The sequence below is a fragment of the Mercenaria mercenaria genome, chromosome 18 (genome assembly GCF_021730395.1).
Source record: "Mercenaria mercenaria strain notata chromosome 18, MADL_Memer_1, whole genome shotgun sequence".
Taxonomy (NCBI): domain Eukaryota; kingdom Metazoa; phylum Mollusca; class Bivalvia; order Venerida; family Veneridae; genus Mercenaria; species Mercenaria mercenaria.
The window spans coordinates 35,967,667-35,978,836 of record NC_069378.1 but is presented as its reverse complement, the minus strand read 5'-3'; the positions used below and the strand labels follow the sequence as shown (position 1 = coordinate 35,978,836).

Sequence of the window (11,170 nt, the reverse complement as noted above, 5' to 3'; positions counted from 1 at the left end):
GATATATAATGTTACTTTTTGCCATGTTGAAAAATTAGGAGATAATTATGCAACTTAGAATGACTTAAAAGAAATGAAATTCAATTGATTAAAGAAGTCCCAATTAACAATTAATATGTCACTTGAAAATGACATAAAGAATTCAAATTCAATTGATTAAAGAAGTGCTAGGCAACCAATTAGTGATTCTAAATTGAGTAAAACATAATCATGATTGACCACTTACTGATCAATCAATTAAAGATTATCAGTTTTTCGGGGATAATCCGATTATTTCCATGGTGCTTTTGAAGTCTTTTGAGAATTTCTGATCAAGGAAAACATGAAAGAAACAGTGAGTAATTAATATTATCCTAATAGTGTAGCTTTTTATGTAAATATTCTTAGATAAAATATTTTTTTTAAATCAAACATAATTCTATACCAAAAATTGATTGCAATTAAAAGTGAGAGAATTTAATTGGTTCTGATTATTATATATACTGTAGACTTATTTTCTTAGTTTCATGTCTTCTTGAAACTTTGAATCTGAATTATTGTGATACGGAATATTTATAATAGTAAACATTGTGTATTTAACCTAAGTTGGAATATTTTCTGAATTTAAATATCAAATTATTAATAAAAGTGCAATTGTGGACAATGTCTGACAATGATTGTGTGTTTGTGATAGGGAGGTTACTGCAAAATGTGAAGCTGTAACATGTGACGTGTGTGACAGGTGGCGCCATAGACTTTGTGGCACAGGTATGTTATATTAGCTTTGTTATGAATTATTTTTTATAACGGTAGTCATTTCTTTATGAGAACTCCTTTGGGATATTTAATTTAAATTATTTTTTTTAAATAATAACATATCAACCAAATTATAGTGAGCCAATAGTTATAATCTTGATAACATATATGTTGATAAGGTAAGAATAGCAGGGTGATGTTTTGATTTAAATTTTAATGCCTTTTTTATTTTTATTTTTGGTCTTTGATATATTAATATATATAGATTTTAATGAAGATATGTTTGATTGATCTTGATCATTTCCACTTATTTTAGATGTTAGAAGTTGGAATATATGCTAAAACAATAAAATAATTTTAGGAGATAGTCCGGTAACTTATTTGACTGATAATGTTAGTATGTTAAGTGTGAATTCTTATGAAATTCCTGTGAAATTCCTGTAAATTCCTGTTTATTTCCCATGTGTCACTGATTGGCAACAGTTACTGCACTTGATACAGAGTCTTTATTCTCCAGAAAGATATAGACAGAACTGGGTAATTTTCAATTTCTTAGTTGAATTAAATCACATTAACAAGAAATACAAATATTTTCATATATTTTATAACATAAAATAAGTTATCAAAATTATTACTTTCTAAATAAGCACATTTAATAACATACTTTTCACATAAATTATATTTATAATCAAATATATATTTTATGATTAAGTTAATGTATCAGTTACAATTATATTTTTGTGATGTTAGTTTTATTATTATTGTTTTGAAAACTGGTAATAATAAAAGTTAAAATTAATGTATCATATATATTTTCTGTTCCATGAGAAAAACCTGTATTAATGATGTAATATAGATATTGAAAAATAAATAGTTTCTAATACTGGAAAATCACTGCCTGTCTTATGTCCATGCAGAAACTAGAAAGAAGAATATTTTAATAGAGTTATCTAAGGGAAATCAAATTCTATCATATTTTACAAATAAATTGTTGTCATGACAGCTGAAATTCCAAAGTACCCATGCATCATGTGTGATAATAAAAGACCTGTGATGAAACCAAAAATCAATATACAGTTCAGTTATTTTTTTCAGTAAAATCATTTCTAACTGTTCTTAAACATTCAAAGGTAATGATGTTTAGTATTAATAAAGTACTGGTTTTCCAGGAAGTGGAATCTAGGGTGGTTTCAATAAGTTTGAAGCTTTCATCTCAATCCAGCTTAAAAATTAGTCTAATTGGTTATAAAATGTGAGCTAATTCTAACATTAAGTTTTACTACTTTGAAAAATTGGTGAAGTTGTGACTAAGATAGCTGACAAACAGCTTCATTAACAAAATTATGGTGTATTTACACAACAAATATTCTTTATGGGAAAGTAAACACATTTCAACATTTTGGCACTAACCACAGTGAAACAATCTTTTACATTTTGCAATCTTTGTAATCCTCTGCACACTTTTGAGAATAATGGCCCCGTCTACTTAGATGAGTTACCACTTTATTTTAATTTGTCCTTGTTACAGGAATTTACATAATAGATATATAAAGAAATATTTTTACGTAAGACCATCGATGTTCAAACTTATTCAGCTGTTGCAAACTACTACTAACAAATTGCAAAATATGTTAAAGAAAGTTTAAAAATTAGAAATACTATCATGTCTAGTAAACTATGATCTGTGATCATCCTCTATGTAAACTGTTTTTTATTATAATTTATCATACAGTTACAGTGATGTTATACTATATGTAATGCAAATATTAAGTATATATTGATGATGTACTATGTACAAATCTAATAATTTTAAAAATATATGTTTTGTTCTGTGCTGGGCTGGGCAATATGCTAAAAACTCTGGGTTTTGCCAACCCTGGTATAAAATAACTTACAATTAAGGGTAAAACTCAAATTATTACATATTGCACTTGTTTTTCCAAAATTATATGTTGTTATCATATGATAAATTCAGGAATCAGCCGTAGAGATTACAGGCTTATCCAGAAGGGGCTGAAGAAACTTAATCATGTGTGTCCGCCCTGTTCCGAGGCAGCCCAGGAGTTAAGTGATCCAAACAGTACCATGCCCATGGACATCTCTCAGGACATGCACTCTACAATGATAGATGTAAGATACTTATCCATTTAGTTCTGACATGATTATTTCTTAATTATCTTTCATGGATGAAATAATCAAGATTACTTAGAAGAGATATATTTTGAAATTAAATCTTCTACAAGTGGTCACAGCTGACACATAAATATTATGTTCAATATTGATTCACAGCAAATAAATTCTATTGTCTTCATGTTTGGTATAATCATAAGTTGATTGTACATCCATTTTTTACAGTCATCTCAAGTGCACGGGACATTCCATCTACAGGTGAGCATAGAGTCTGTAACGATGCCGCCACAGTCACCGACGCCTCCATCACCTGCTCTATCACTGCCGCCACCACCGACGCCTCCATCACCTGCTCTATCACTGCCGCCACCACCTACGCCTCCATCACCTACAGCTTTGCAGCTACCTCAGAACTGGACGTTCCCACCACCACCATCACCACTAGGTCCGTCACCACCATCACCATTGTCATCTGGGTTTGACATTTCCAGACACGGCTCTGCTGACACGACCATGTATGCTGAACAGTAAGTGAGTTTTGAATTATAATATTTGCATAGAATGTGATCTGACATACAATCACATTCACTTTCATCAGCACTGCTTTAATTACCAAATAAAAATGGAGTATCTAATCAATCTGTACAATGTGATACGGTGTACCTCGTATTGATAAACATTGCAAAAAATGAAACTAGAATATCAAATCAAGTGCTAGAATAATACAAATATGTGACTATGCCTGTAAGTTTTCTTAGTTGTGCTAATAAAATTTCCAGATCGCTTGACGAACGACCAATGTCTCAGACAATTCTGGAAGATGCCGGTGAGGTTACCTATGACGTCATCAAAGAAGGAACCATTCGTAAGAAACCGAAGCTAGTTACATCAGATGGACACTCCTACGTCATAAAGGTAAGGAAAAAACCGGATATCATAATTGGGAATATTTAATTAAAACTTCATAAACATATTCACCACTTTGTTGGCCCATCAAGTATACAGGATACTATAAATAAATACTAAAAATGTTTGCTTCATAACTTTTGATATAAAACCACTATTAAAGAATAAATAAAGTAAAGGTACAACACGCCTGAACACCTGATATGTTTAAACTGTAGATCTATTTATTTGTAGATCTACTAGTTTCAGTTCAATATGAACCTTCATCAGGATATCACAACTTTTGATATATTTGAACCTAGAACTATGAAACTTAACCATTCTTGCACGAGATGTATGTATTTTTAGTTTATAGTTTTTTTATCAGAACTATGAGTTTTTCTGTACCTATTTTGATTGTTTGATTGTACTGGCATACAACATATTGCCATATAAGAAACCTAACAACGAATTTGTATTTCAGGCCAAGCAGGAGGCCGTGCGACATATAGAACTCAGACCGACCATGTTTGTCGATGAAGCCATGACGTCATTGTTTGGGTCCAAAGACAGCAGAATACCAAAAACAAAATCAGTCATCAGAAAAATGCACCGTGCCAGGGAGGGGGTTCTCCCAAAACAGCCAAAGAACTTGGATTTCGAGGTATGTTTTATATCAAAAAAAAACAGCATTTTTGTCATCTCTCAGTGCTTGCCCCAAAATAAAAGCTTTGTCAGTAAAAACTTTATGATTTTATGATATTGAAGTGATATTCATTAAGTAACATGAAAACTCTATATCTTATTTTGTATTTCTAAAAGGAAAGGTTCTGATTTTTTTCACTGAATAGATATCATATCTCATAATTTTAGTTTGATGACGAGTTCCTCAAGGAGCCATTTTGGGAGGAGATGTCCATGTGACCGGAGAACGCCCCCATGATGTTCGCCACCCAGACGCAGCTGGACCTGTTGACCAAAGCACGGAAGTGGTACTTAGACGGTACATTCAAGGCAGTACATTCACCATTCGTTCAGCTGTGGTCTATCCATGCCTTCATCGAGAGGGGGACAACATGAAGCAGGTGCCACTTATGTACGTGCTGATGTCAAGACGCCGAAAGCAGGACTATGTTGCTGTGAGTTATACATTGTTTAATATTTGGATGAGGATTTTTAATTATTCAATTTAATTTATTTCAGTTATTTATATTATAATTCAGTATATGATTTGCAAAGAGATCAGTTTGATTCAAATGAAAATAATTTAAATAAATACACTTTTCTTATTTTTCTTCCTTAAAGTATAAAACTGTACTAATCAGTGTATATTAAATCAGAATATCATAATCAACATTGTAGAATGCTTTTAATTCCATAAATTTCAGATCCTGCAGAAGGTTCTTGACATTCTGGAAGAGGCTCCAGCAGTAGAGTGCTTCACCATGGACTTTGAGATAGGTGTGTAAAATATAAGAAAAGTATTTGCAAAGTATTACAAATGAATGAAACAAATGTACAATTTCTATGTGAATAACAAAAATAACACGAACAAGTTAGATCAATCATTTCTAACAATATTTGAGAGAGAGGTGTAAAATATAAGAACAGTATTTGAAGAGTATTACAAATGAATGAAACAATTGTACAATTTCTGTTAATAACAAAAATAACAATGTTTTTTTTAAATTAGCTATTTTATTAAAAAAAAAAAAATTGTCATTATGAGGTAACAGTATTTGACTTATAATGAGGTCCCTAATATATATTATTTGTTTTCAGCTCTGTGGCAGGCCCTGAGGGAGGTGTTCCCCAGTAGTAAGCTTAAGGGTTGTGCATTCCACTGGTCACAGGTGAGTACATAAATTTATTTCTCAAGTTGCATTAAAACTTATTGTCTGTTTGTTTATGAAGGCAGGGATTGGTCTAACTTAGTATTTTATGGCTGATAAGTTTGTTTACTAAAAATAATTGTTCCATTTTAATTTTATAGTTTATTATAATTGATATCAAATGTCTCTTGAAATTATTTGACAAATTTAGACTATTGATATGACAGTGACTAATATCAAATGCAAAAATTTTGGAGTTAATGCAAATAAATTTGATACTTTGCAGGCTGTACAGAAGCATGTCGGAGAGTTTGGTCTCGCCAGAACATACAGAGAACGCCAGTCAGTACACAGTCTGATACGCAAGTTTTAGCACTGCCATTCCTCCCTGCAGCAGACATTAAACGGGCCTTCAGGAAATTACAAGAGCAGGCGGAAGACAGTTCTGAACAAGTCCAGGACCTCTTCACTTATGTAAGCGACGAGTGGCTTGAAAGCTCTAAATGGTCTGAAGATGAGTGATCTGTGTACCGTCAGACCATCCGTACCAACAATGACACAGAGGGTAAGTGAATATTATCTTAGACTGCATACAAAACCGCAGCTCAATAGTTTGATTAAGCGCCTATTTCTATACAATCTAATATATTCAGTATCATAATGATGATGATGATAATAATGGTGATGATGACTATTTGAACAACCAGAGTCAAGCATGCCTGCTGGGGCCATTTTACCAATAGTAATAAATTTTTTTTAAAAAGTATATGAACAATAATAAAAACTTTATTCGTAACAAGTAGACAAAAAATGTGGCTTTTAAAATGCAAAACTGACAGTTAATTTTATGTTGTAATGTAATGGGAAATTGTTATAATTTCAGGGTGGCACCGAAAACTGAACACAAAGGCCGGCAGAGGGAAGGTCAAGACCTACCGCCTTCTGGAGATCCTCCTTGTAGAATCTAAGTTGGTGAATCTAGAAGTGACCAGACTTCTTGAAGGAAGTACATCCGTCGATGTCGTCTCAGTGACGAATGGTTGTTTGATTTATGGGATCAGTATGATAACCATGACATTGTGTGTGAAGAATTCCTTGGAAATGTGGGAACGTATTAGGACAGTTTTAGGTGATAAGGAGATGTATTGTGACCAACATTAACTGTGCCACTGTGTCTGATGAAGTTTGAAACTTGCCCAATTGAGTTGTGATAGGTGTATTATGTATTTGCTATATACTTGCTATGTGAATAAGTCATGTAAATAAATGTATTGTTTTTTCATGTGATTAATGAATATCTAAATAAACCAGTAAACATCTTACCTAGTTGTAATTTATTGTCTAGAAGGTTTTTTACATGAAATACTATTGCTTTGGGGTTTTGAATACGTATCATGATATCTACAGATATCATATCTATACAGATAACAGTTGCTTGGGGTGGGAAACAGAATTAGTTTGTTGAAATTCCAAATATCATTAAAGCAACAGTAGACAAAGTATTGAAATCAAAAGAAATAATTCCCTTAAAAAAAACACTCCTATTAAAGGGAGATAATTACAAAAATTTCATAAAAAGTAATAAAAATACATATTTCCAACATAGATACAACTCTATGTATAAATGTTTAATTCCTTAAATGAATCTGTAACAGAATATGTAACAGAAGACTGAAACATGTCATAAATTGTTGCTAAAATGTGTTTGACCATCTTTAATGATATTAAATGACATACAAAGGCAACATCTGAAATGATCCATTTACATGTCATCAGACTAAATAATCGTCTGTAAAGATGATTAAAATCAGTATATTTTATATATACTCAAATAAACAGCTTTTATATAGGTGACATGTCATATATTTACATTAAATTTTTACAGTCATAAGTTTCACAAAATATCAATAGACGAGATAATAATTGCATAAAATAAATTATGTAAGTGTATAATAATTCAATCTATTAAACAATATAATAATATGATTAAAAGAAACAAAAAAAAATGGGGGTGATCTGTCATCTTCTATTTTGGGGTGATTTGTCTCTTTGGGGTGAAATGTCATCCTATTTTTTGGGGTGAAATGTCATCGGGGTGAGATGTCTGTCATTCTTACATAAGCCTCAGACCAATCTGAGGGAACAGCACCACTATCAAGAGATTTATTAAACAATATTGTAAAAAGCTGAGCTATTTCATGTGCACATTCTTTGCATCATACTGAAAAGTTTTTATATTTTTTTTAAACCCCTCTAAATCTATCTTAGTTTTAGGAGCATGGGCCGAGGTCAGCTTGCCGGATTTAGTGGTATTCAACCCAAGCATTATGGTACGGGTACGGTACGGGGATTTGGACACTTTTTTTAAAAAGTTACTTCCCTTATCATAATTGGGAAAATTATTCCCATTATTGGTTTGTAAAATCTATTAATTGTTTGTTATCTCATCTTACTTATTTGTATGATAGTTTGTGTTCAGATTAAACAGCTGATCTCATGTTGATGATTAAGCTAGCATCTGTTAAGGGGACGCATACTTTGAAATTAAAAAAAAGTGGGTGGGGTATTATAAAATTTACCTGCAAAAAAGGTAGCAGATGGCGGTTTTTTCTAGTACTTCGGACTTCCGAGCGATGTGGCCAAGTCAGACGGCTTCCGATATCTTACGAGATGCAGACCTGAAAATAAAAAGATACCGGTTTACATCTTACTTGAAGAAGAAATAAAATACATAGTAAACTTCATACAAAGCATAGATTTTTAAATCTACAAGCCACCTGAAAGATAATTTCAGCCCGCGAAAATACATGACATTTCAGCCCAAATTAGCCATATCTCCAACTGGCCTTAAAATGTTAGGGGAATGGATAGAGACAAATGGCCACTTGCATTCTGTACTCAGTTTCAAGTATTACTTGCAGAGCTGGACAAAAATACCTGTCAACCGATTACTTTTTTCACTATTTTCAACTGTGTGAGGCCTATATGACATTTGACAGTTCACGAGACGCTCAATGCTGATAGTGGCATATATGCATTTCAAGCAGTTATATGAAAATGATGCCATCAAGCTTACATTCGCATCTGCCAGAATTTCTGCAACATACCATTCTTAAACTTGTTAATCACAAACTCACATCAACAAATATTTCAAACACCAAAACTGCCTTCACTTCAAGGTTTTATCTCTAATGACAGATTTTGACCCTGGCCAATTCGAATCTGTGGCTGGAAACTACCAACTGCTACCTTAAGGACCAAGACATGCATCTCCATGGACTGTCTGGCACCTGATTCTAAGAAAATGATCTATGACAAATAAAATCTTACCAATATTTAAACAATGCTTTGTTCTTCTTGCAAATTGCACATGTCCAAACAATGTCTACAATATTGTGGATTTGGCCCCATTTTACACACATATTTCTTACTGCATCTATCTTTCTGACATTAAAAAAAGACTTACCTACTATTACATGATGGCCATAAATGTACTGTATTAGCATTGTGCACAGCCCTGCATACTTGAGGAACAGAATTAAAAGCAGCACAGCTTACTTACCCAAGACTAACTGTACTTCAAATCCGCAAGCTCAGGAAAAGCCGCCCCTGTTTACAAGTACTTTTTCATATTACCTTACATACAGTAAGTATAAAATAGCTTTAAATAAATATTTTACAATGCACTTTTGTTGTTGTTGTTGTTTTTGTTGTTGTTGTTGTTGTTGTTGTTGTTGTTGCCAAACTTACCTATTTTAACGAATTCGAGCAATCTCCCAGTACATCTCCGAGAAACCGTATCTTCTCTTAATTAAAAACAAATATCTGCAAATGTTCCCTCACTCCAGGACCTTAAATGCACCCAAGATGTATCCACTCTCTACACTTTTCTTCTGTCGTCATGTCCTGACACCGATAAAGCCACAATAGAAATTTGTAAGAACTAAAATCATACCTGCCACTCGAGAAATATCTTCGAAAGAAATATCACCACAGAATCCAGTTCCGAGCCTTGTGAAACAGCCATGTATTTAGAAAATGCCAAAAAGTTGCACCTATATTTCCTTTAAATAGTCCTTCTTCCTTTAAATTTGATATAAACTACAAAAGAAATGTGTTTCCCGCTAGAAATTTTAAGAAAACCCTACACTACAAACAAAAATAAGATTTACTTACCCGGTAAAATCAGAGTTACCTCCCCTTAACTTCTACCATATCAAACAACATCTGTCTATGTTATGAATCCATTCAGCTCGGATTTTTAAATAACACATACTGGAGAGCTTGAACAACACAAAAGAAAGCATGAAATAGTACTTACAAAAATTGACAAATGTCTTAAGGTAGCAGATGGCGGTTTTTTCTAGTACTTCGGACTTCCGAGCGATGTGGCCAAGTCAGACGGCTTCCGATATCTTACGAGATGCAGACCTGAAAATAAAAAGATACCGGTTTACATCTTACTTGAAGAAGAAATAAAATACATAGTAAACTTCATACAAAGCACAGATTTTTAAATCTACAAGCCACCTGAAAGATAATTTCAGCCCGCGAAAATACATGACATTTCAGCCCAAATTAGCCATATCTCCAACTGGCCTTAAAATGTTAGGGGAATGGATAGAGACAAATGGCCACTTGCATTCTGTACTCAGTTTCAAGTATTACTTGCAGAGCTGGACAAAAATACCTGTCAACCGATTACTTTTTTCACTATTTTCAACTGTGTGAGGCCTATATGACATTTGACAGTTCACGAGACGCTCAATGCTGATAGTGGCATATATGCATTTCAAGCAGTTATATGAAAATGATGCCATCAAGCTTACATTCGCATCTGCCAGAATTTCTGCAACATACCATTCTTAAACTTGTTAATCACAAACTCACATCAACAAATATTTCAAACACCAAAACTGCCTTCACTTCAAGGTTTTATCTCTAATGACAGATTTTGACCCTGGCCAATTCGAATCTGTGGCTGGAAACTACCAACTGCTACCAAAGTACAAGGTTTTGGTAAATGAAATGAATACTGTTTCAACTGTTATAAGTACACAAAGGATTGCTCACTAAAATAAAAATGAGAAAAACTGAAATAAGAAAGTTATTGTTGAATTACATAAGACTTCTTGTGTACATTCAAAGTCAACAATTAAGACTTTTTGGTGCGAAAATAATAGTGCTTCACTTTGTCCAAACATTTATCAATGTCCTACAGATTCTAATTTAAAGAAAGAATGTGAAATAAGTTCACTGTCTTGCTTTTCATTTCGCATATGTGAGCTAAAACTCATTATTTAGTTTGTTTACAAAGTAGTGCATAAGAAAAGATACGGTGGTCAAGGAATGCCACATTCTAAAACTATAAGAGTATATTCCCCTTAATACATTAAACATTTATCGTTACAGAAGTCTAGTGGCTTACAATAAAGGCCTAGAAATGTTGCCATTATTAATTTTTAACTTGGTATTCATGAACTACAATGCACTTAAATATCAAAACACATTCAACAAACTTCTGAAAATGTATTCTCTTAAAAATCCCTAAAATAAGGTATGAAATTTGGTTGAGAGGTCCAATCAAT

The 11,170-nt window shown here is 32.8% G+C and overlaps 3 protein-coding genes and 1 long non-coding RNA gene across 8 annotated transcripts in view; 3 read left to right on the top strand and 1 right to left on the bottom strand.

The window, feature by feature from the left end:
* Positions 1-2,582: 2,582 nt before the first annotated feature.
* Positions 2,583-4,674, top strand: LOC128546120 (putative Polycomb group protein ASXL3). Its single transcript, XM_053529782.1, has 5 exons — positions 2,583-2,865; positions 3,091-3,392; positions 3,645-3,780; positions 4,235-4,414; positions 4,624-4,674. The coding sequence occupies exons 1-5, from the start codon at positions 2,698-2,700 to the stop codon at positions 4,672-4,674; spliced, it is 837 nt and encodes a 278-aa protein (XP_053385757.1). The 5' UTR covers positions 2,583-2,697.
* Positions 4,675-4,817: 143 nt separating this feature from the next.
* LOC123532929 (uncharacterized) lies at positions 4,818-6,730 on the top strand. Of its 2 annotated transcripts, none has more exons than XR_008368522.1 (5): positions 4,818-4,889; positions 5,139-5,211; positions 5,533-5,603; positions 5,869-6,147; positions 6,466-6,730. XR_008368522.1 is itself a non-coding variant. In XM_053530777.1 (5 exons), the coding sequence occupies exons 1-5, from the start codon at positions 4,827-4,829 to the stop codon at positions 6,548-6,550; spliced, it is 348 nt and encodes a 115-aa protein (XP_053386752.1). In that variant the 5' UTR covers positions 4,818-4,826; the 3' UTR covers positions 6,551-6,730. The 2 variants fall into 2 exon arrangements, 1 of the variants encoding a protein (XP_053386752.1); XM_053530777.1 differs by having other exon boundaries at positions 5,869-5,924.
* A 1,182-nt stretch (positions 6,731-7,912) lies between these two features.
* Positions 7,913-11,170, top strand: part of LOC128550456 (uncharacterized) — a 53,508-nt gene continuing 50,250 nt past the window's right edge. The window contains exon 1 of the mRNA XM_053529540.1: positions 7,913-7,996. The gene's annotated coding sequence lies outside the window, so the exon portion shown is untranslated. The remainder of the gene's footprint in view (positions 7,997-11,170) is intronic.
* Positions 8,214-10,569, bottom strand: LOC128550457 (uncharacterized). 4 transcript variants are annotated; one of them, XR_008368298.1, is made up of 3 exons: positions 10,473-10,569; positions 9,904-10,013; positions 8,214-8,260 (listed from the first exon to the last, which is right to left on the bottom strand). It is a non-coding gene; the product is annotated as an uncharacterized LOC128550457 (long non-coding RNA). The 4 variants fall into 4 exon arrangements; XR_008368300.1 differs by lacking the exon at positions 10,473-10,569 and adding an exon at positions 10,443-10,461; XR_008368297.1 differs by lacking the exon at positions 10,473-10,569 and adding an exon at positions 10,273-10,414.

Coding starts and splice junctions, on each gene's coding strand:
- LOC123532929 (XM_053530777.1), top strand. CDS start 4,827: ATGAAGCAGGTGCCACTTATGTACGTGCTGATGTCAAGACGCCGAAAG. Junction 4,890..5,138: donor GAAAGCAGGACTATGTTGCT/GTGAGTTATACA, acceptor CATAAATTTCAG/ATCCTGCAGAAGGTTCTTGA. Junction 5,925..6,465: donor AGAACATACAGAGAACGCCA/GTCAGTACACAG, acceptor TTATAATTTCAG/GGTGGCACCGAAAACTGAAC.
- LOC128546120 (XM_053529782.1), top strand. CDS start 2,698: ATGATAAATTCAGGAATCAGCCGTAGAGATTACAGGCTTATCCAGAAG. Junction 2,866..3,090: donor TGCACTCTACAATGATAGAT/GTAAGATACTTA, acceptor CATTTTTTACAG/TCATCTCAAGTGCACGGGAC. Junction 4,415..4,623: donor CAAAGAACTTGGATTTCGAG/GTATGTTTTATA, acceptor TCATAATTTTAG/TTTGATGACGAGTTCCTCAA.